The 22,016-nt window shown below is 37.6% G+C and overlaps 1 protein-coding gene across 3 annotated transcripts in view; it reads right to left on the bottom strand.

The window, feature by feature from the left end:
* Positions 1-22,016, bottom strand: part of NEK11 (NIMA related kinase 11) — an 82,846-nt gene that overhangs the window by 6,697 nt on the left and 54,133 nt on the right. For all 3 annotated transcript variants that reach the window (XM_059847497.1, XM_059847503.1, XM_059847512.1), the window contains 3 exons: positions 19,215-19,339; positions 13,912-13,972; positions 7,557-7,653 (listed from right to left, as the gene is read on the bottom strand). In XM_059847497.1, the coding sequence (XP_059703480.1) occupies positions 7,557-7,653; positions 13,912-13,972; positions 19,215-19,339 (283 nt within the window). The remainder of the gene's footprint in view (positions 1-7,556; positions 7,654-13,911; positions 13,973-19,214; positions 19,340-22,016) is intronic.

The following is a 22,016-nucleotide window of genomic DNA, read 5'->3' as shown; positions in this document are numbered from 1 at the left end:
TGGAAGAAGCGTTAATTAGAATTTAGAGCTGCTAGTTGAATTCTAGCTACTCTGAATTTAGAAGGTGCTTTATCATAAGAGAAAACATGTTTCTATCCATTTTTTCCCACAGAAGGAAAAATAATTACAGCAAAACAGTCATTTAAATCAGACCTGAACAGTGCAATTGCAAAGTCTTCCTATATTAAGAAATTTACTACCAATACTAAAAATAAGAGGAGAAATATATTTGCTTCTATAGAGCTATTCTTCATGAGGTAGGGTGAGTGATAATTACACTGTTCTACTGTGGCCATGAAGAATTACCTGAAACACACTTCCCTGAGCTTTATACACAGTCTGAGATTTCCTAGTCTTTCTATAATTATTTCAAACAACATTCTGATTTTTAACAGTGCCATGTCATTCAAAGAATCTTTGAAAAGTCATCAGTTTAATTCCTTCAGCATCACTGACCAAAATCAAGGAGGAATTCCTGTCACACTTAACACATACCTGATGATATTTGCTTTGTTTATCAATGCATTTGGTTTAGACAGCTGTCTCTGAAGAGCAGCACAATACACAGCTGCTTCTTGAATGTGGGCATGTGAGGATACAGTACTTACCTCTGAAAAGTAAATCATTATATGCAGATCTTGTAAGAATTTAAGAATAAAACTGCATTCTCCTTTGTTCAGCTGTGTGGCAATACAGAGTTAATGATTTCCTTTTACATGGCTTAATACTGGGAGGGGATCTCTCCTGACATAGGATTTCATACCAAAATGAAAGTTTTAAACCAAACAATTTACCTATCAGAGAAAGGAAAAGGTACTTATGCATTTCAATGAAACAATCAGAATACTAACTATTACCATATGTATTTTTTGTCAATCCAAGCATTGTCTTCAGCCATATTCAATTGAGTGTTACTACATAAAACAATTCATTTCTGAGTTAGCAATAAGTCAGTCTCATTAAAAGGTTTGTCAGTGCTTCAAAGGCGCTTCATTGGCAAGATTAATGAAATCAGCTGGTATGGAGAGAAACAATTCTTGATAGAAATATCACAAACACCACAGTAATTTACTCACAGCTGCAAATTCCAGCTGGGTTTGAGTACTGTAGAGCCACAGAGGGAGGTGAAGCAGCATTCAAGCTCTGAGCCATGCTAAACACCCATACAAAGTTACAGTAAAAGTAAAAATACTCTTAAACAATCTAATCAAAAAGACATTTTAAAAGCTAAGAAGAGCCCCTAACCACAGTGGAATGTGAGATATCCAATTATGGCAAATATTTAAGTGTATATATACATATACATAAAAATAGACACTAACATATACACAAAAAGGCTCCCATACCCATTTGAATTAAGGTTTTTTGCAAACAGTTTTTTGAACATCAACCACTTGGGCTTAGTTCACATCTATATCCTCCCAATGGGGCCTGAACCTAGGTGGATTAAGTCAACAACTTCTTTCAGGTCTCTTTTCACATCTGTAGCTCTTTAAGAAGTTCCTAGCACAAAACAGTGACTAAGGCAAATTCACATTTTGGCAGAGCCATAAAATTCCATGATGACACCATTCTATAGAGAAAGAAAGAAAAGCAATTACCAACTATGGACAGTAACTCTGTGATTTTCAGAAAGGCCTAGGAAGATTTATGTATTCAGTTTCCTCTGGGTCTGCATAAAAATAAGCTTCACAGAGCTGTTTAGGCATTTAAAGATGCAGATAGAAGTCTAGTACTTATTTTTTTTCCTACAAAACAAACATTTAATATCTTTCAAAAGAGAGCTGTGGTCATTCCTGCATCAAACCTCTTGGAAAATTCCCTACCTACATTTCTCTCAAGCAAACTTCCCAAGGTTGCAATGCTACTTCTAGTAAATGCTGTCAAAATTATTTGAGTGGTTCCATATTGAAAATAGACTATATAATTAATGCTGCATGAAAGCATTTTTGCATTTGCAAACTACTGACAAAATCAAGGTGCTGGAAATCTGAACAGCTCGATCTATGCATTCTGTATGCTCAGCATGAGAAACTAGGCAAGCTATGCTTTGTGTGCAAAACAAAAAGAAGCATAAAGCTCTGAATGTTTTGAGTGTTTGGGGCCACTTGACATTTTTAAATGAATGAGTCTATACTTAAAATTTTAGTTGTTTTGCTACTGAAATGCAATTTTCAAAGTGAATAAAAACTCTCTCTAGTGCTGAAGCAATCGTAGCGTTAATGTCCACTTTAAAAAAAAGTCCTTAAAAATTCAGAATAACAGAATGACTCATGGATCTATGACATACAGTTCAACAGAGAAGCTGAAAAAAAAATCTGTGTTTTCTTTACATATCTAAGCAAATTCACAAAATATTACACATTGTTATGACCTGAAGTAATAATAATGTGAGGTAAGAGTGATTCAAGTAATGTGCAAAATGGGCAAAAGATGAGCATCCCAAAAAAATGCATCAAACTTTAATTGTGCCCCAATACACACTCACTCTAACTACCAAGTTTGTTCTCACCGCTCATTTCAAAGTGCACCCTAACAAATGTAAAGCTGCTGAGAACTGCTGAAATCATGGTGTGGGCAGGTGATGTGCTCTTCCCATCCTCAGATGTAGGATGGAGAGGAGCAGCGTAAGAGACAAAGTCCCAGCAAAAGAAGCAGCCCATTTTTGTCATGGAAAGGGGAGGATGGTGGGCAGAAGCTGAAGGAAGACTCATGGAAAATGCCTGAGGACAGCTCTAACTTCAGCCTTGAGGAGTTCCTGCTGCTTCTGCTGCAGAGGACTCCTAGGCTTCTGAGCAGCAGACACTGTCTCACTCACCTTCATTTCTTCTTAAGCAGTAAAAGCACAGGATTTACCCATTCCAACTTTCTCTTTCAGTCGTTGCCTGGAGGCAGCAATGACTCCTGAGCCAGGAGCACCCACTCACTTCTCCCTGACAGAAGCCAAGAACAAATATCCCAGCTTGGCCACACACAGGCAGGGTTCAATCTTTCAGTGTTCCTGCTGAGTTTACTGTACTCTCACTTGCTTCTAAAGCAAACAGCAAACCCAAAATACTTTCTTCAAATTTGGGTCTGGAAAGTATTGAAAAGTATAAATGGTGCAATTCTCTTAAAATAGATTTTCAGTAAAAGAAAGAGAAACTCATGGACTAAGATATTTAATTTTTTTTCCGTAATGAACTCAGTAGACTCATTTGAGACTTTAAAATGAGGTATGAGAAACTGTGACAAGGAAAATGGATATGTAAGTAAAATTTTGGCTTAGCCCATGAGATGCAGAAAACTATAGTCATGCTATAAGATGCCTTGGGATCACCAGACAGAAATTAGTACCTGAAAATGGAGTGTTGGACAGAACACTGGTGTGTGTAAGAGGAAATTCAGGGCTCAAAAGCATTTCAGGATCAATACCTTCAAGAGTATTCTATTCACCTGCAACAAAGTGGTAGCTCAGACAGTGTCAATAAATTTCCTCACCAAATATGTCTTTTGTCTGTGAGAAGACATCTTATTCCTCAAGCTTGTTTACATCATGACACCATCAACATGACAGCAAATGGCAATCAAAAGGTCACTGATAAGTTTTTAAATCAAAATCTTAAAAATAAATTAGCGTTTCTGTATTTGTTGCTTGTGTCTTCACTAAAGCTGCCCTCAGTGACATCAATAACAAAACCAGTTTCAGTTGGCTCAGAAAGGTCTACTCTGCATAAATTGAAATACTACATCAAGTAAACACTTTCTTTACTGTAATACTTTTTTTTACTTGCACAAATAAATGTACAAAAAGTCTTCTATACTTCTGGCATTTTAGGACTACTTTTCTCAAAGAACATCCAGTGCCTACTGAATGACCTCAAAATGACCTTTATTTCTGAATTTTTAAGATAAACTATGCATTTCATGGCAGCATCACAAGCACAAGAAGCATATATACATACTGCTCATGAGTCTAAACCGATAGTGTTATGAGCATTCAGAGGAGCAGAATAAAAATATCACCCAATGCTTTTTCTTCATGACTTCTGAAAGACTGCTTTACTTACACTCAGCAGGGGATGATGAAGTCTTTTTCCTGATGGTGGTATGCTGCTGTGCATAACACTTTGGGGACTGACTAAGAGGTGCTTACTGCTGGGCTAAAGGATTTTAATTTACTTAAAATTTGGGGCATAAAAGCCTTTTCCTTCTACTGCCATACATTTTATTGAATTCTGAAGTGCATATTAAAGTTCATGGCTATTAAAATGACTCATTGTAGATATTCATGGATATCTCCACAAAGGAGCACAAAACTATCTGTACCAAGTTCTTTTGTATGGACCTCAGGGGAAAAAAAATTAATAGGTGCTACTACAATTTAATCTGACAGGGGGAAAATGCTCTGGCTTGAGGAGTTGCTTCTGAAGAACAGTGTGGCTCTATTCTGACAGTTGGAAAGTATCTATAGGGGAACATCAGTGGAACAATCTGAACAGTTTGTCTTTGTGGATCTCTCCATGAAGATAACTTGGCTCTGGATAGCACGTGCAGTAATGCTTCCCAGACTTGGCATGTACCAAGTTACCTCGTACGTCCAAGATGGGAACCACCACGAGATTTTGATGGTGGCCAGGACAGAAGATACCAGGAAATAGCTCCTCCCATCTCCTGCATCTAACTTGATTCCTCAGTTTCAAAACCCAATATGAGGAATAAGAGTCTCGCAGCTCTGATTTCTATATTTGGTTCAGTTCTCACTGCTGGCACACGGGGCTGGGAGGGAGCATAATGATAACCTTGAGCTAGTTCAAAAAATGGAGATTTCTTATCAACACTGCAGATCCCAATATCCAAATGCTTAGCACTCAAGTGGAAATTTTTGTGGAGACAATTAACTCTGCTTGAAAGGTAAAGTTAAATCTCTGCTCTTATAAACTTCATAATGAATTCTGATACAAATATAACAAACTAGAAACTGTTGTCACTGGAGTTGGTGATTTTATCATGACTTTAACTGAGAGGACAGAGATTCACATTGATGTTGGACGCGATCAACTGGAACAGAGAGTGCAATGGTAACTGGAAAGAAAAAGTCAGGGAAAATATTTAGGGGCTGTAGTGATAAAAAAGCCATTTCTTTTCACTTAAAATAGGAGGAGACCAAGCACTCCTACCTACCACATTCAAGAATATCAGTGGCTTCCTTCAATAGTCCCATAAAGATTTTTAGAACAGCTTTGCTCTCACATGAGTATCCTTGTCAAGTCCACCATAAGAATACAGTGAAAACCTCCTAAATTGATGCTCTGATACACAGGAAGTCAAAGAAGGCATTTAGTGAGTCATGCTGCAGTAACTCAAGCAACGAGCAGATAATATCTTGTCAAGTGACTGCCTTGCTACAGTGGTTTGCTAGCCAGCATTATTCACATGTCAATTGGAAATGGCTAAAAGGTGCTTTCACTGTTAGACCCTGTGGTATTTTAGATGAATCTACCATTTTATCAGAGCTACTGACACTTTCTGCCAGTAACATCATCTGTAATGCGTGGGCACAAAGTTTGTTTATGAGCAGCTCATGACATAGGAGTATCCCTCATCAGAACCTATTGCTCCTAACATCTGGAAATGGTAGAAATCCCAAAACTTCACAGTCCTCTTTCTAGAGTGACTTGACACCCAAACAGATTTCACTGCACCTCCACATTATCTCCCCTGCTCTGCTCTTCTCTTTCCTTTTAGGAACTCCAGCTACTCAGTTTGTCTCAGTGAGACAAATCCCCCACATTGTCTCCTTCACCAGAAGCTGTCATCTGGAAGACCACCACCCATCCCCCCAAAAGTCTACACCTATCCAAGTAAAGCTGAATAGCACAAGTCTAAATTACATTAGCCTTGCTTATGTGGCACTGTTTTGTGGATGACATTCAAAAAACACATCATATGAAGTTTGCTGAAGGATGAGCAAATAAGCTGTGGCTTTATGTACTGATTTATAGCCAGATGTGCTTCCTTCTCACCACTGAAAACCCCACTGTGCCCTGTGTGTAGATTGGCCATGGGTCAGAGTTTGCAGAGATCCCCTTGACTATGCACATGCTGGGTACTGTGCTCATTGACTTGTTCCTCAACACTTAACTTTCCAAGCAATTACGTCCTTTCTGACCTTTACATATTCAGAAAATGAAAAAGTCATGCTATGTTTTGGAGAAAGGACAAAAACGTGAGTCACAACAAACCATGAAAAACATGAAACAGCACTGGAAAAACAGAATTTGAAAGAAGTGACCCAAACATACTTCAGCCCTAAAAGCAATGACCATGAAGTCAAAATATTTTAAGTTCTATCCAGAAACCATGAGAACTCGAGGTGAAATCTCTAAATTTAGTGAGCATTTTCACTAAAAATCTCACCTTGTAAGTAGCTGGGACAACATAATCATTAATTTATTTTTATAAGTAGTTTCCATGAAAAGAGAATGAAAAGCAGTACAAGAGGAAGGCTGTGAGACCTGGGACTGATTGCACCATAAGGCTAAGCCATGAAGGGAAACCTCAGGAGCTGCTGAATCTTGAAACACTGTAAAACCAAACAACTTCTATCAGGAGTAAATGTGATTGGTATTTTCCTGTAGTACATGGTGATTTGTTTTAAACAGTGTTTGCTATCAATGCTGTTGGAATTGTACTCATTTTCTTCAGAGAGCTCACTTAAATAACTCTTAGCATCTACTGTTTGAACTTATTTGTGTTCCAATAACATCCAGCACATTATTGGCACTGTCCACCTGCACAGGAGAAAAATTGCCCTTTTAAAGAATTTACATTCTGACAGCAGTTGAATCTTGCAACATTGCAAAGAATATTTGATCCCAGAAATAATACACATCACTATGATTATCAGATCGGCACCTAAAACAGGATGCAATCAATCTTGGAAGGCCAGAAATTACTGAGTCAAGATAAAGGCTCAAGATACATTAACCAGTACATTCTAGAAAGGAAGCACAGACCTTCATTTTATTAAGACACTGAAACCTTTATAAATAGAGCTGGGATTTCAGCAATGCTGAAAACAAGTAGACAATAAGTTTCAAAGGGAACTGCCCATGTACTGCCTGCTGTCTCATTTGAAAATCCCAGCCAACAGCAGCAATTTTGTTTGGTTTAAAACACCATATCACCATGGGAAACAAACCCACTTACTTTTCATTCCAAGCAAAAATGAAGTGCAAGTGAAGGAGCAAACATGGTGGTAATGTGTACGTCTGCAGGTGATCTGTGGGCATGGGCTGTGCTAATAAAGAAAGTGTAATTCAGAATGACACCGACAGCAGGGAAGGCAAACTGGATCCTGGAAGGATGTCAGTGATTGTACAGCTTACAAGAAAACAATCAGAAGTGAGGGTCAGCTTTCATCCTCTCTGGAGGCAAGTAGGCAAGTCTCTAAACACCTTATCATCTACTTCTTTTTGTTGATGGGATTTTTGGGTTTTATTTGCTGTGCTTTGCAGTTTTCCAAACCCATATTCTTTGCCTGCACATTGGTAACACGTAAATATGCTACTTACTCCCTCATGCGTTTCAGCCTGGTCTCAGCCATTGTGCTGTTGAGAGCTCTGAATCCCTGGGGCACCCCTGGAGACACACTGGTGACAGTCTTCGAGCCTACAAATCAATGCACAGACACACAACCTTATTCACCTTCATCCCCCAAGCTCTATTGCAGAATCAAGGGCAGTCAGAAGGAGGAAGACTATTCCTGTTTCTCACAAGGCTGTGCCACATTAATTAAAGATGAATTAGATTATTTAATGTACATTAAGGGCAATTCCTTTCTGAGGGACAAGTAGGTTTATATCTTAAAGGCACCAGAATTGTAATAACAAGGAATACACAAGGAATTACAACAAAGGACAATCACTTGAGAAAGTTCTGGGATGGATAAATATCCAACAAAATTAAATCTGTTTAGACAATATGCATTTTCTTCCATTATTTTTTTACTTAACTTTGAGCAAGAACATTCTTCCTAACAGGCAAGTCTCCCCTGGAAATTGATCATTACTGTAAACTGGAAGTATTTATCTTACGACATCAGTTTCTCCTTCAGATAAAGGTACTCTTTTTATGTATGAATATATATATATATATATAAACATACCTGTATATTTAAATACATATGTATGTGTAAGAAATATATACATGCATAAACACACATACCCACTCTGTCTGTTTGCAGGCCTTGTGAGCTGTTGCAATATTCCAGGACCTAGGGCTCACATGCCACTGAGGCCCTTGTCCACAGGAACACAGAAGTGCTGAATCACAGAAGACTGTCAGGCTTATCAGCTCAAATATGCTGCAATTTTATGTAGTCATCCCATCATACAAGTCTGTGGTTTTCCTAAGAAATTTATGTACTTTTTGCCCTGACTGCTCCCATTGAAAGACAATTTCAAAGCCTCGCCGGGAGCTAGTGGCTAAAATCTCTTATTTCCTGATAAAATTTCTCTGTCAAGTAGTTCATGCTCATTTTTCTCCTGTGCCAGTCCTTTCTCTTGGTTTATGCAGTTCTTTCCTTCCCTTTTGCAAATTCCTTTCATGTCACTGTCATATTTTCTGAAAAATCCCTTTGCCAGGATTTCCTCTCCTGGGAAGCTGAGAAGCCTCAGAGAAAAATGAAAACAATAATTATCTGATTGCTTTTCCTATGTTTTGCTGCTTTGGAATGTGATTTGGAAATTGTTTATCCAACATGTGAATTGTTTTTACTTAATGACCAATCACCATCCAGCTGTGTCAGGACTCTGGAAGAGGTCACGAGCTTTTAATTAGCATCTTGTTGTGCCTTCTGTGAGTATCCTTTCTGTATTCTTTAGTATGGTTTTAGTATAGCATTCTTTAATATAGTATAATACATAAAATAATAAATTAGCTTTCTAAGAACATGGAGTCAGATTCATCAAGTCCTCCTTCATTCTGGGGACCCAGCAAATACCACACCTTTCATTTCTTCATAATTGGAAAAAAGATCCTATTTCAGCTTTCAATTTGTTAAGCTGAACAAAGCAGCTATTTTACCCTTTTCTTGCAAATTGTTTGGCACTAGGATTTCACTGCCCAAAAAAAGGAGATGTATCTGGGCGTAAATGTGTGGGCTTGACAGGACCCAAGTTCTGAACAGGCACGGGAGGGCATTGCACAGGGTAGGAACAAGACAAAAGTCAAACAAGTTAACACAATGTCTTGTCTAACTGAACACACACTCTCCTCCTACCAGGGGTTTTTGGCTTGGACTCAGCTGGGGTTTGGCTTAGTTTGGATTGCATTAACAGGGATCACATGCAGCCAGAGGCAGCTTGCTGCTCCCCTCCCTCTATGAGCTGATATAAACACCCCCAGAGAACACCAAATGCTTCCCTGGAATGTGTAATCATGACTCTCCCAACAGTTAAGCTCCTATGCCTTACATGATTCTAGACCCTGATCACATCCATCTGAATACTGAGATTAAAACTTTCCATTGTGAGTGATCCTACTGAATCACTCACAGTGAGCATCTGCTGGATTCAGAAGCTTGGAACCACAGAAGAAATGGATTCCTGATTCCATTAGCAGGATGGACAAACAATTGCATATTTAAAAACATTCTCCTAGCTTATCTTATACCTAATGGCTAGGAGTTATCTGGTGCCCAAGTATTACTACTCAGGTATAGTTAATGTAGCTTAAAAGATGAAAAATGACAAGCACAGTTCTTACTGGCAACCAGTTTTTTCACCTATTAATACATTTCCTGAGTGTTTACTGTAACAGCGCACATGCATATCCATATGTTTTATATGGAGTCTGTAAGCATTCAACTCCTTCAGCAGCTCTGGAAAATTCAGTTATCCTCAGGACAGCTCTGAGGAAATCCCAGGTGCTGTGCAAAGCAGTGTTTGTGACTTAGTGGGCTCCTCTCTCAGTTAGCACAGTATTAAGGTCCAGATGTGTAGGGCTTTGAAACCAATTAAAAATTGATGCCCTGAGCACCAGCGGCCTAAGGAAAATATAAACCTTGCAGTCTCTTAAAAAGGAGTACACTTAACCACAGGCACCAGATAAATTCTGGCATTACTATTATTACAGGATATATCACTGTAGTAAGAGCTCAGCATATTCTTTTTGTGTAGTGAATTTGGTATATTTATTACTACAATATTTCCTTCTCCTCTGACATCTCATTATTAAAAACATCCTTCTTGTTTGTTTTGGGGTTTGGGTTTGTTTTGTTGGGTTTTTTTCCCTGGGATTCCTGGCTAAATAATTCAAATTTTGTCTACTTTACACATTGGCAGTCAGCCAAGAAAAACAGTCTCTATATGCAAACTCTATATCCTTCTCTCCATTTAATATGATTTTTTGGCTACTGCAACACAGCACAGACTGAACATTTTAGGATGTTGAAAAGGTGTGGTTAGTCATTAAAAAAAGAGAGTTCTCAGTGAAGACTGCAAAGAGCTTGATACATTGATGCTACAGCACACCACAACAAATGTTGCTCGGGTGATTTATAACCATACCAACTTCTACATCAAAGGTACTTTCTTAGAAGCAGTTACTTGATTAACAATGTATTTTGCATCCAGCTTCAGGCAGTTTGTGTGCCCACATATCAACACACAACAAGGAACTATGCTTCTGCAAAAAGTTACCAGATAATTATTTGCATTTTTTATCCAATATATCATTCTTGATCCATTAAGCAAAATCAAACTAAACAACAAGAGCACTGTCTTTTCAAAACCAGGTATTGTGGCTTTCTAAATGTATTTCAATGTCTCCCAGTGTCTAACCCAGTATTGCAGAAACAACACAGGGCAAAGGGCACCCGATCTTTGTCCTCTCAGGCGATAGAGCACCAGTTTGAGGTTTGCACTGAGGATCTCTAGAGAAAGGAATTTATTCACAGGTGTGTTATCTGCTAAGAGTTTTCATAAATTATGGTCCAAAGGCATTCCTACAAACATTTCTGCTAATCACCAAAGAATAGGTGATACACATCTTCTGCATCTCTTCATAAGCCATGAGGAGTTGTGAAGCTGTCATCTCCACTGAATCACAAACTTCTTTTCTTTACCTTTCACTTCTACATATGAGACCCTACAATGCCTTTTTGTACAAGATATGAAAGATTAGAAACAGATGTGTTTTCCAGTTTCATAAACAATACAAAGTGACCCAACTCCCCCTAACCTTCTCTCCCTTAATGCCAGGCAAATTTACTAAATTTTAAAATGAGTTTTTCAAACTCCCTTATCTTCTGCAGTTTTTTTCTGGGATCTTCCCAATTGTTCAATTTATCAGCACAGCCTGTCTTATTTCAAACACACTCCACATGGACCTTTATAGACAACACAAAAGAAACTGTGTACCACAAAAGCTCTTGTACTTGGAGTGATTCTGGGACCTCTTGAGGAGAAAAATCAGTTACCTCCCAAGTCCTTTTATAAACACTGAGGTTTATTCTAAACTAATTCCACCTGTTGAAAAACAATTTATATTTATTGCATCCTTCTTATCACAGCATTTGCTGACATAAAAAAAAAAAAACTTCTAGTGTTTTTCTTCTTGGTTATTCTCTAACAACTGCTTGAAATGACTCATAATTTTTTTGTAATACTTTAATAATGGAAGATGCTACAAGAAATTCTGTCCTGGCCAGATTCCTGCTTCCATTGCCCTATTATTGCCATGAAATCCTTACCATTTTCAGGAGCAGCCATTATAATTCTGTTGCAGCTCTGTAACCCAGCAATATGGTATTGCCACTGCTTGTCCCAGGCCACACACCTGGAACTAAGCCTGCAAGGCTTCAGGCTTTGTCTGATCTTGTCTTGTCCTGACAGAAATTTTGATTGAATTGCTTAAGCTATAGCAGCAATTCCTTGAATTACTATGTAGTGGGCTGTTTTGGTTTATTTCCAGTTATTCTTGTAAGATACAACCTGCTTTTTTAGATGGATAAGCAGTACTCTGTGTAGAAAGACATATTTATAACTAACTTAATTTAATTAATGTAGAGAAGTACAGGCCTGGTACAACAGCAGATGGCTTGAAAAGTGGGAACAAAAGATGAGATGTAAAGGACTACAGGCATGGGATGTCGAGAAAGGAGGCTCTGGCTAGTACTGGCAATGCCATGGGTAAAACCCATGTGCTAGTGGTTAGTAAAGGAAATGCAGACCTGGAAGTGGACACAACTAGCTTTAGGGTGAAAAAGACAGCAAGTATCTAACCTAGGTAAAATGCACTATATACAGAAAATTTTGATGCAATGGGAATTTGGAGCCCAGTGAAGAATACGCAAGATATAAATGAACATTGGCAAACACATTAAAATGACCCCAATTGCAGGCGTATAGCCTGATCGTGGAAGAACTTAGAATATGAAAGTTTAAACTTTCTAAGTGATACTGGGCATACAAAGATAAAAGGGAACCTGGAGATTTGTCTCTTATTTTCATCACATATATTTCTTTGGAGAAAATCATACCTAATTACTGCCCAGTTTGAAAAAAGCCTGTAAGTTTCAGCACAGACTGGTTGGAAATTTTTTTAGTGATAAAAAGTACAATTTATTCTTTAATATTACAATTTTTAAATGGTCATCTTCTTGTCCCTAATAATGAAGGGAAAAGAGGAAGATAAGGGAGTTTCTAATACTAAGATTGTTTTTAAAACACCACTGTTTGTCTTAGGCTAATATTCTTGTTTGTTCTCACCAACCTTCAAGGCAATTCTTCTCTTTATTAAATGAAAGGATATTGAAGCACAGAGCAAAATTTGTTTGTTATTTCAACTTCTGCAAACCCATTGCTGACAGTGATGCTGCAAATACATAAATGAGTGCAGAATTTGGAGATAGGAAGTTCTCTCTAAGTGTGAAGAGAAACTGGATGTAAATGTTCCTTCCTTCAGTCCTGAGGATCACCTGGCATGGGACCCAGAAGGTGGCCAGTGAATGTGACCCAGAAGGTGACCTGGAAACAACTTTGATTACTCCCTTTCATCCTTCTTCTTTGGCCCTCGCTTCCCACCTGCCCAGGCTCACAAGCAGGGGCGAACCAGAGCTCAGCACTGCAAGAACTCTGGAAGCAGGACTTCCTAGGAGTGTTGTGGTTTTAGATTATCCCAAATCAGGTTTATCCCAACTGAATGAGTGCAAACAAAGCAGCTAAACAAGGCTGCAGCTCCCATGGGAGCCTTTGGGAGCTCAGCTGGCCTTTCATGCAGCTCTTGCTCAGGCTGCTGCTGGCACAGTCCCACCTGGTGGCTCTGAGGACAGTGACTGTGACAGCCACAGTAAATAGCCTTCTTTCTCATAAGTTATCTTTTTAGCTTTTGAGTAGAACACAATGACACCGGTTTTCCAACTGTAAATCTATAGACAATATTTTGCCAGTGATTTTAGGATTAAATTACTAACCTACATTCTCACTGTTTTCTTTGCACCTGTAATGAGATACTGTTACATAAATAAGTATTATCCAAACCTTAATCATAATGTTTAAAATAGTAAATATTTTAATTCATTTTCTCTTATTGTTACCAGGATTAAAAACTATAAAATAGCTTACACATCCTCAAATATTTTCCTCTGGAGAAAAAAATGACACTAGCCAAGTTTTAAATTTTTTTAAATAACATTTTATACTTCTGACTATCATGCTTTATGGTTTTATTATTTTCAAAAGAAACACTTAACTACCTATGCCTTTTCTTTTGGCATAGTTGTACTTCTTTGCAGTAGATTAAGGAAGTCAATTTCAAAAGGATCACATTTTTTGAGTCATTTTGTTGCAAAATGAAAATAGTTGGACAGTGATGCATACAGACTGCTAATAACTGCTGCTATCTAAAGAGGATACATCATCTTACCCAATGAGCTGCTATTCAGGACACTCTCCAGATACTCAACCATTGCCTCCATATCACTGTCCTGTGAATAAAAGAAATAGGAATAGCATTAGTGTGAGCACAAACCTAAACACAGACACTATGTCCCAGAGGTACCATCCCACCAACAGAGAGGATATCACATCAGTAAGTGTCAAGACTAAACTGTAAAGAAGTTACATTGCCCAGGACATTTTCTATGTCTTCTTCTCCTAAATCATCAGGCTTTGGAATGATGCAATAACCAAACCACAATTTAAGTCAGATTCCTTGCAGAACACAAGTGTTTAAAACAACTGTGCATGGAATTTAAAGGAGATATATTTACTGTGGAGGGTGGTGTGCAGTCTGTGAAAATATACCAGCATTTTATCATCAGTTAGTCCTGGAAAAACTAAACCAATATTACATTGAAAAAGGCAAGTGTATACTTTTTAATGATGCCAAAATTTTTAATGTTTATGATAGCTTCCCACAGCAAATTAATACCTATCTTTCATGTAATTGCATCTACTTACATGTCTAGTAACAACAACTAATTAAAAAATTTTTAATTAAGAAGAGATTTTAACACTTTTATATTTCAAGTGTTCTGCTACCAAACAGATGGTTGACAGTTTTGCCATGATATCTTCATATGAAATGCTGTTTGTGTACACAGATGAAATTTAAAGTTCTGGCAATTAAACAATGATTTTTGTCCAGGAAGAACATCACAATTTTATGACAGTCCTAGAAAAGCTTAGACTCTGAGTGTGCAGAAGCTGCTGCCATATCACATTTAAAAACACAGCAGTTCTTGACTATTTAAAACTGACAGTCAAAATCTCGACCTTGCTAAAAAATATGTCAAAAGTATGTATTTTTTAAAAATATGTCAAAAATATGTATTTTAAAAAAAATAGTCAGCACTCTATGCTTTTAAGACTGAAAACAATGGAATAAAAAGAAACACTATTGACCTCCACTTCTACAATGGACAATCTGCTTTATGCTCTTCTGTAGTCTTATTAAAATGCCTATTCTAAATTTCTCAATTTAGGAACAGCCAGTACTCCTAAATAGGACAGCAGTAATTGTTGGCAATGACTTCCAGCTGGTTAGGGACATTTTGATGCAAGTGGGAGCTGTTAGGGATGAGCATAAACTAACTATTCTTTCACCCCAAGCTGCTGTATGGGCTTATGTTTGAAACAGGCAATGCTAATTTAGCTGAGGTTTGTGAGGCAGGAATCAGGTTCTTGGTTAGCCATTACAACAGGTAACCCACAAGCCCATAGGTTCAAAGGAGCCTCTTTCCCCTTTTGGAGCAGCCTGTGGGGTCCTGATTGGCTCAAGTCAGCACAAGTGTTTCCCATTCTACAGCCAGGAAATGCCAAGGAATGCATTTATTATGTTAATATACACAGCACATACTGAATATTGAATTAAGACAGTATTACAGATATAATTTCTCTGTACTTCTGAAAAAAAAAAAAAAGAACAATTAGGACTTCCTCAAAAAGATTTCATTAAATCTTTTTCATTCAAAATAAAAAAGTTATATTGATTTTCTGCTATTATTACTTCATGATTAGTTTTACTTTTATTATCACTAACAGTTAACCACAAATCTACAGACAGATAGGCAAAACATATTAAATAACCATATACAACATTATTGCTTTAATAAAACCTTTAAAAAACATTTTTTAAATGGGATTAAGCCTGTAATTCCCAAACCTTTGACTTCTCTCAACACGACATCATATTTACTCCAATTATGACAACAAAGCTGGTTTCTTCTCTTTATGCTGTAAGGCAAAAGATATATTTTCACCTCTTCATCACTCCTATCCTTCTATCTTTTCCCCACTTGGGCTTAGCACTGGAAGAGGGTTTAGCTGTTTCATTTAATCTATTTCTTTAATCTTTTTCTCTCTCTTTTTGTTTTGTTTTTTTTTCAGAGAAAGCAGAGCCCTACAGAATGGACAAGGGACTGTGACAGATGCCCAGAAGAGAGGCACTCCCATGCACAGGGGCCAGTGTGGGTGAATGCTTGCATATTCCAGATTCAGAGCAAATAACCCCATTTCTAACAGCCACAAGCCTGCCAAAACATGTGTTAGGAATCCAGTGGAGCATCTCAGGGGTCACAGCACACAGACCACTCAGAGCTGCTGGAGCTGTGATAATTTATCTCAGCTGATTGTCTGGCTTGACAATCTCAGAAACAACTTGGAATTTGAAAATAGGAACCTACTGCAACACACTTTGTCATAGTGAAGAGGGTGAATTTGTTATTATGGTCACTGAGAAAAACCACTAAGAGCATGGTGATGAACTGCAGCCAAGAGCATCCACCAGCATCTCAGCTAAATCAAAGCCAATGGAAGCTTCATTGCACATTAACTTTTCAAGATGAAACCTCTGTTAAGCATCACACATTAAAATGCTTTTAAAAACAGTGTGTCATTATTTTTTACAATTTCCCCCTAATTAGAAACTGGTTCTCCTATTGAAAAGACATGTGGAAAAGAACCACTGGCTTGAAGAGGTGGAGGTCTGGAAAAGTAACTGGCAAATTGCTGCTTGAAATCTGTCAATGTGCATTTCTGCTCCAAAAAAAAGGAACAAAGGACACTAAACTGCAGTGCTGCAAAATTTATCTGAAATAAGATAGGCTGTACTGAAAGGGGTCAACATGAGAAAAAAAAAAAGCTGTCTTATCTCCCACCCTAAACCTTTAAAATTAAAGTGTTTCAGTGCCTAACTCTACCTTCCTAAGTGGCCCTACATCCCATGTGAGGCTGCCACTTTCCAGTCTGTCTTGACATCTGTGGGAGCCTAATATAGCTTGAATAAATAGCTCATATCCCTTTCTACATTTTGCACCTTAAGATGTTGTTCATAAAGATGACTTTTCTGACCCCATGCTACTGCATGAACATTGGAAATTTTTTTAATCCTTGTTTCAAATAATGGGGTCACCAGAGAGCACCACCAGGCGCAGCATTTCTGCCCTCTCTGCACAGAAGTAACTAGTAAAGCAATCTTGGGATTGGAAATTTAAGAGATTTGCAGAAATTACCTTACTAGCCCCGGTGTTACAGTGGAATGACTTTTTAGCACACACCTCCAAAAGCTTGGTTTAAGGTATCTTTGAAGAAAGGGTTTAAGAGTATGAATACCATCATAGAAATAGAAGTAGGAGTTTTGGTATGAAGTAAATGACTGTAGAAGCAAACTTTTGCTATTCTGGTAGGATCTGAAGCTTATTATTAATACTGAGCATGATCCCACCTACCTTTGAGTGGGATTCATCTCACATAACCATTGATATCGAAAGGAAGATGTTGTGTGCATGTTAATAACTCTAAATCCCTTTATAATCACCAAAGAGGGACCTCTCTGTGTATTCCATCCAACCTGCATTAGATGTTTACTCCCTAATAATGCTTGCTTTCTTCCCCTCACACCCTTCTGCTTGCTGAGTTCAGACAAAGATGTTCAGATTTGCACAGGTATGTTCAGTCTGCTTTCAACTCGGATTTACTGCAGAATTTTTCACTTGAGAAAGCAAAAATTGCCTATTTTCACTCCTCAAAAAATAGAAAAGGTAATTGTGTCAATAGCCAGAAACACACTTATTCAATATCTTAAAGTGACAGAGACAATGGGGTGCCACTGGGATGGCTCTTCCAGCCCACTATGCTGGTTCTTATTATGGGATTTTTAGTCAGTCCAACATGAGGGATTGTTGCAGCTCACATCTGAATGCCAACACCTAATTTATTCTGCATTACTGAGAAATCTGTTTTTGTCTTCTGCCCTTCATTAATTCTAAGCAGCAGTCTGTCTGTTCAAAACCACTACTGATTGACACTTAATGATACCATCAATGAAAGTTGAATGAAAATTTTAAAAGGCATTCTAAAAAAGAAAAATTGTCTCAGAGTCTGATGAAAATGAGCAATTTCAATGATGAAAATGAGTAATTTCATTTTCAAGAGTACCTTGTGGTAGACTTTCCGGGCAATGGTTTCTTTGCATGTCTATGTGTTGTGGGTAAGCACAAATGCAGCAAACTTTTAAAAATTATTGTCTAAGATAATCCAATGTTTTACAATTGAATAACAATTTCTTTAGATTACAAACTGCTCTTGAATTTTAAGGCATCCTGTGTGGTTAATTTGAAAGTTAGGGGGACATGTCTAGATTGAATGGAGTTGTTTCTGAGTAAACTTCAAGTTTTACTTGTGGGACAATTTTAGGATCCCCTGCTAGTGTGGTAGAACTAGAGTTCTGATTTCTCAAACTTGATTTTCACCTTAAAAACTACATCTCAAAGAAGCTATTAGTTCAAATTTTTCAAAAACCACAAGTTATTTATAATTCAGTGAAGAGTATTAGTCTTCTTGGCTGGTTCCCTGAAATGCAGAAGACATCACACCCTGTTCTGCAAACTTTGCACATGATCACAGAATAAAGTTACTGTCCCTGGGCAGAACCAGATAGTATCATTCAGAGGCACTGCAGGCCATGCTTGAAACTGGAGGCCCATGGGAGAAATTGATAGCTCCTGAATGCCTTAGGAAGATCCATTTTCAGAACTGCCTTAGGCACTTAAGTTTATTGATTTCACTGAGACTTGATCACTGGAGACAAGATTCATCTCAGCTCATTCTGATCAGATCTAAATTAGGTGCCTTTTGCAATAATCTTCAACCTTCACATTGCAATCCCTGACTTTCTTGTGGCAGCCTTAACTGATAAAGCTACTTTAAGCCTTTCAGCAATAAGTTTTCTCTTCACTGACACTTTCAGTGGGGTGGAAAAGTCTACAGGGTTGCTGAGCAAGTCTTGCAGCTGTTTAGGCTCATCGTTCATCATGGTGTCCTAGAAAGTATGTTTAATATAGGCAGGAACTAGAGGTGACTATCTTTGCCTGGGAATTAGAGCTGGAGCTTAGATCTTATGCTTGAAGTATACCTTCAGCTTTAATTTAATTTAAATCATAGCTGGCATTTGAGAGGATCCCACTTTGAGTGTTTTAGAGTCACAAGAATGATCTACCTCAAGGCATTCATGGGAGTATTACCTTTAATCTTGAAGGAATGCAAAAATCTTTCTCATCAATATCTTATAATACACATATAATTAATTCATGGTATTGATATATACACACACTCCTAAAAAAAAAAAAAAATCAGCAATGCCAGCAGGACAAATTCTGGGAAGGAACTCAGTTTTCTCATGGAAAATGAGCATCAAGTGTATACAGGGTTCTCAAAGGTCACATTTACCTGGTGATTTGTCTTAGAGACTGTCCATGACAATTCTGCCTCTTCCTCCTCTTCACTGTCCTCTGAACAGGATTCAAACTCATCTTTATAATATTCTTCTGCAATTTCTGGGTCTTCAGGGATCTCTAAAGGCAATTATGAGTTTATAGCATATATAGAGAAAAAAAGAATGATCTGAAAAAGATATAAATGAACTTTATAGCACCAATGTTATGTCAATAGCAATGCATTCTGTAATTGAAAGCAAAGGCTAGTTCTCAGAGTAAAATGTTTCTCTTTAGTGATATGGTAAGCAGTGTTAAAGCTGCTCTGGCAAAGTGCAAATCCTCATCATGTGTGAATTAATAAACCTAAGGGATCTATACTGGTATTGCACTGAAATCTCTAAACTACAATAAATCAGGCTGGAAGTGACCTTATGGCATCATTAAGTCAAAGCAAGGCCAGTCTTGAACTGAACCCAGCTTTTGTGAGCTAAAATTATAACTGAGTTTTGTTTTCTCTAACACACATAACTTGTGGTGAATACAACTGCTTAGCTAAAATAGAAAATAATACATATGTCAGGTACATATTTAAAAGATATGAGAAATTAAATCTATATATTTTCCCAAACTTTCTTGAAGAAAAACTACAATAAAACAAAAGAAACTACTATAAAATCAAGCTATGCATATTTTTGTGTCATGCTCTCTCAATTTATTACCATCACAAGTTTTAGTAATAGCAGTGAGTGTAATATTAATGTAGCCAATGAGCCCAAGAAATAAAATACTTGGTATTAAAACTCAACACATTCATCACAGCTTGAAAGACACTCCAGCCACTCTGCACTGGGTGAAATCCTTTGGCATCCCAGACTCTGTACAAAAGAATTAGTGAAACAGCTTGAAGTCTGATTGCATTTCCTTCAGGGGGATATTACTACAAGAAATGTTAGTTGAAGACAAAAAATATTTAATGTTCTTCTGTCATAAATCATCAGTGTCATTGTCATAATTTTAGCTAATGCTAACTTCAACCACTCTCTTCAGTTAAGTCTGCCCCTTTAGAGAAATAAGAACTATCTTAAATTTTACTGCATTTAAATAAATTAACCTCAAACAATATGACATAAAAATTATTAATCGATTTTTAAATTGTTTTACACGGATAAAAACCCAAAAGGATTCGAATAGGGGAACGCAATTAAAATCCATATAAAAGACATTTGAGTTTAGGCAGAAGCAACAATTCTAATCTTTTAAGGTGAAAGAAAGAGAACTCAGAAAAAATAGTGTAGCTATCTGCAGAATTAGATGGTTTAACTCTTCTGTTGAGATATAAGGTCTATTATCTATTGTCTCCAAAGTAATTTCAAAAATACTTCCTTATTTTAGAAGCCTGATTTAGCTCCAAAATGCTGACACGTTTTTACTCAGGTTTCTGTTTTAAGATATTAATGGAAGCTGCATAAAAGCCCCATGCACCACTGTCACAATTTCTAATCCTAATCCTTCCTATTTTTTCATCTTTCTTAGTTTGAAAAAACAATCAAACAACTAATCAAGATCTGAGTTTCCAGAAGAACACCCCCAATCCAAAAATATTTTCTCACAAAGAAAGAATTTATTTAATTGCTTGAGTTCTACAAAGTGCCATTTGACAGAAAGTCCAGCACTTTATTAAAAAAGAGAATCTTAAATATCATCCTTTCTACGTGGAAAGAGCACCACAAAATTAAGATACATCTCCTTTTCCATGTGAGGTGATCAATTTTTCTTTCTTGCAGAGAGGCTGTCATCCCAGTGATTAGGATAATTTTATTAGGTTCATCTGCATTCTGTCTATGTGCATTCAAGTACTTATAAAACAGCCCATTTATTATGTTGTAATACAAACATCAGACTATGCTGGTGTTTTCTGAGTCATCTTCTCCCACGTTCTCCATTTGTTTGTTGCTGTACTAAAAAATGCAAGCCTCCCCTTTCCAACCAAACAAGGTATCAAAATCAGTCTTTTTACTCATCACTGTAACTTTAAAATGTCTGCTTGGGCTGATGTAAACTCTATACTTTGTGAGCAGCCCATGACCATAGAAAACTGGTGATGCCCCTGAACTATGCAGAGAGGCTGGCAGTGGCTGTGCTCCACTTCCATGCCAGCCTTTGCATCCTTGTTGGAATTATTCACCTCACCATTTGTGAAATGGGTTTGACAGCTGTTCATAGGCAGCCAGTTAATCTGAGCTTAGTAATACAATTTGAAATGCTAGTTCACATGCTGGAGATGTCCCAGGGTATACAAGTTTACTGGCCCCCATTCAGAAACCAATTCCAAGTGGCATTTCTGAAAGAAGAAGCATGTCCACTGCAGGGGAATTTAGCATTTATCTAACTAAAGGTCTTAAAACTTTTTGGTTTTATGACTGGCATCTTTAAAGAAGGAGCCTTCAAAGCATTTACACATTTATTTAAACTGTTTCCATATAACAATTCTTTGAATCTTACCAAAGTAGAGCCAGCTCCCCGCCCAGTCCTCCATGTATTATAGATGCACAAGACATCTCTGGTTCTCTGCAGAATTATCTGAGTACAGAATAGCTTATTGAGCTGAGACCCAGGATCAGACCAATTTCAAGAACAGATCAGGTGGATTTGGCACAGCAGACACCATAAATCAGCCTGGCAAGCTGTACCTGTGCTGGCCTAGTGAAGTCCAAGTGCAGATAGATTGAGTGAGTTGGTATTTTCAGCTCAGGGCAGGCACTGTCAGGGAGTTCAGGCCCCACGAGCTTCCATTGCTATGCCTGCAGTCCATCCT

The sequence above is a fragment of the Haemorhous mexicanus genome, chromosome 1 (assembly GCF_027477595.1).
Source record: "Haemorhous mexicanus isolate bHaeMex1 chromosome 1, bHaeMex1.pri, whole genome shotgun sequence".
NCBI classification, from domain to species: domain Eukaryota; kingdom Metazoa; phylum Chordata; class Aves; order Passeriformes; family Fringillidae; genus Haemorhous; species Haemorhous mexicanus.
The sequence above is the reverse complement of the archived record's forward strand: the minus strand, read 5'-3'. Positions and strand labels throughout refer to the sequence as shown.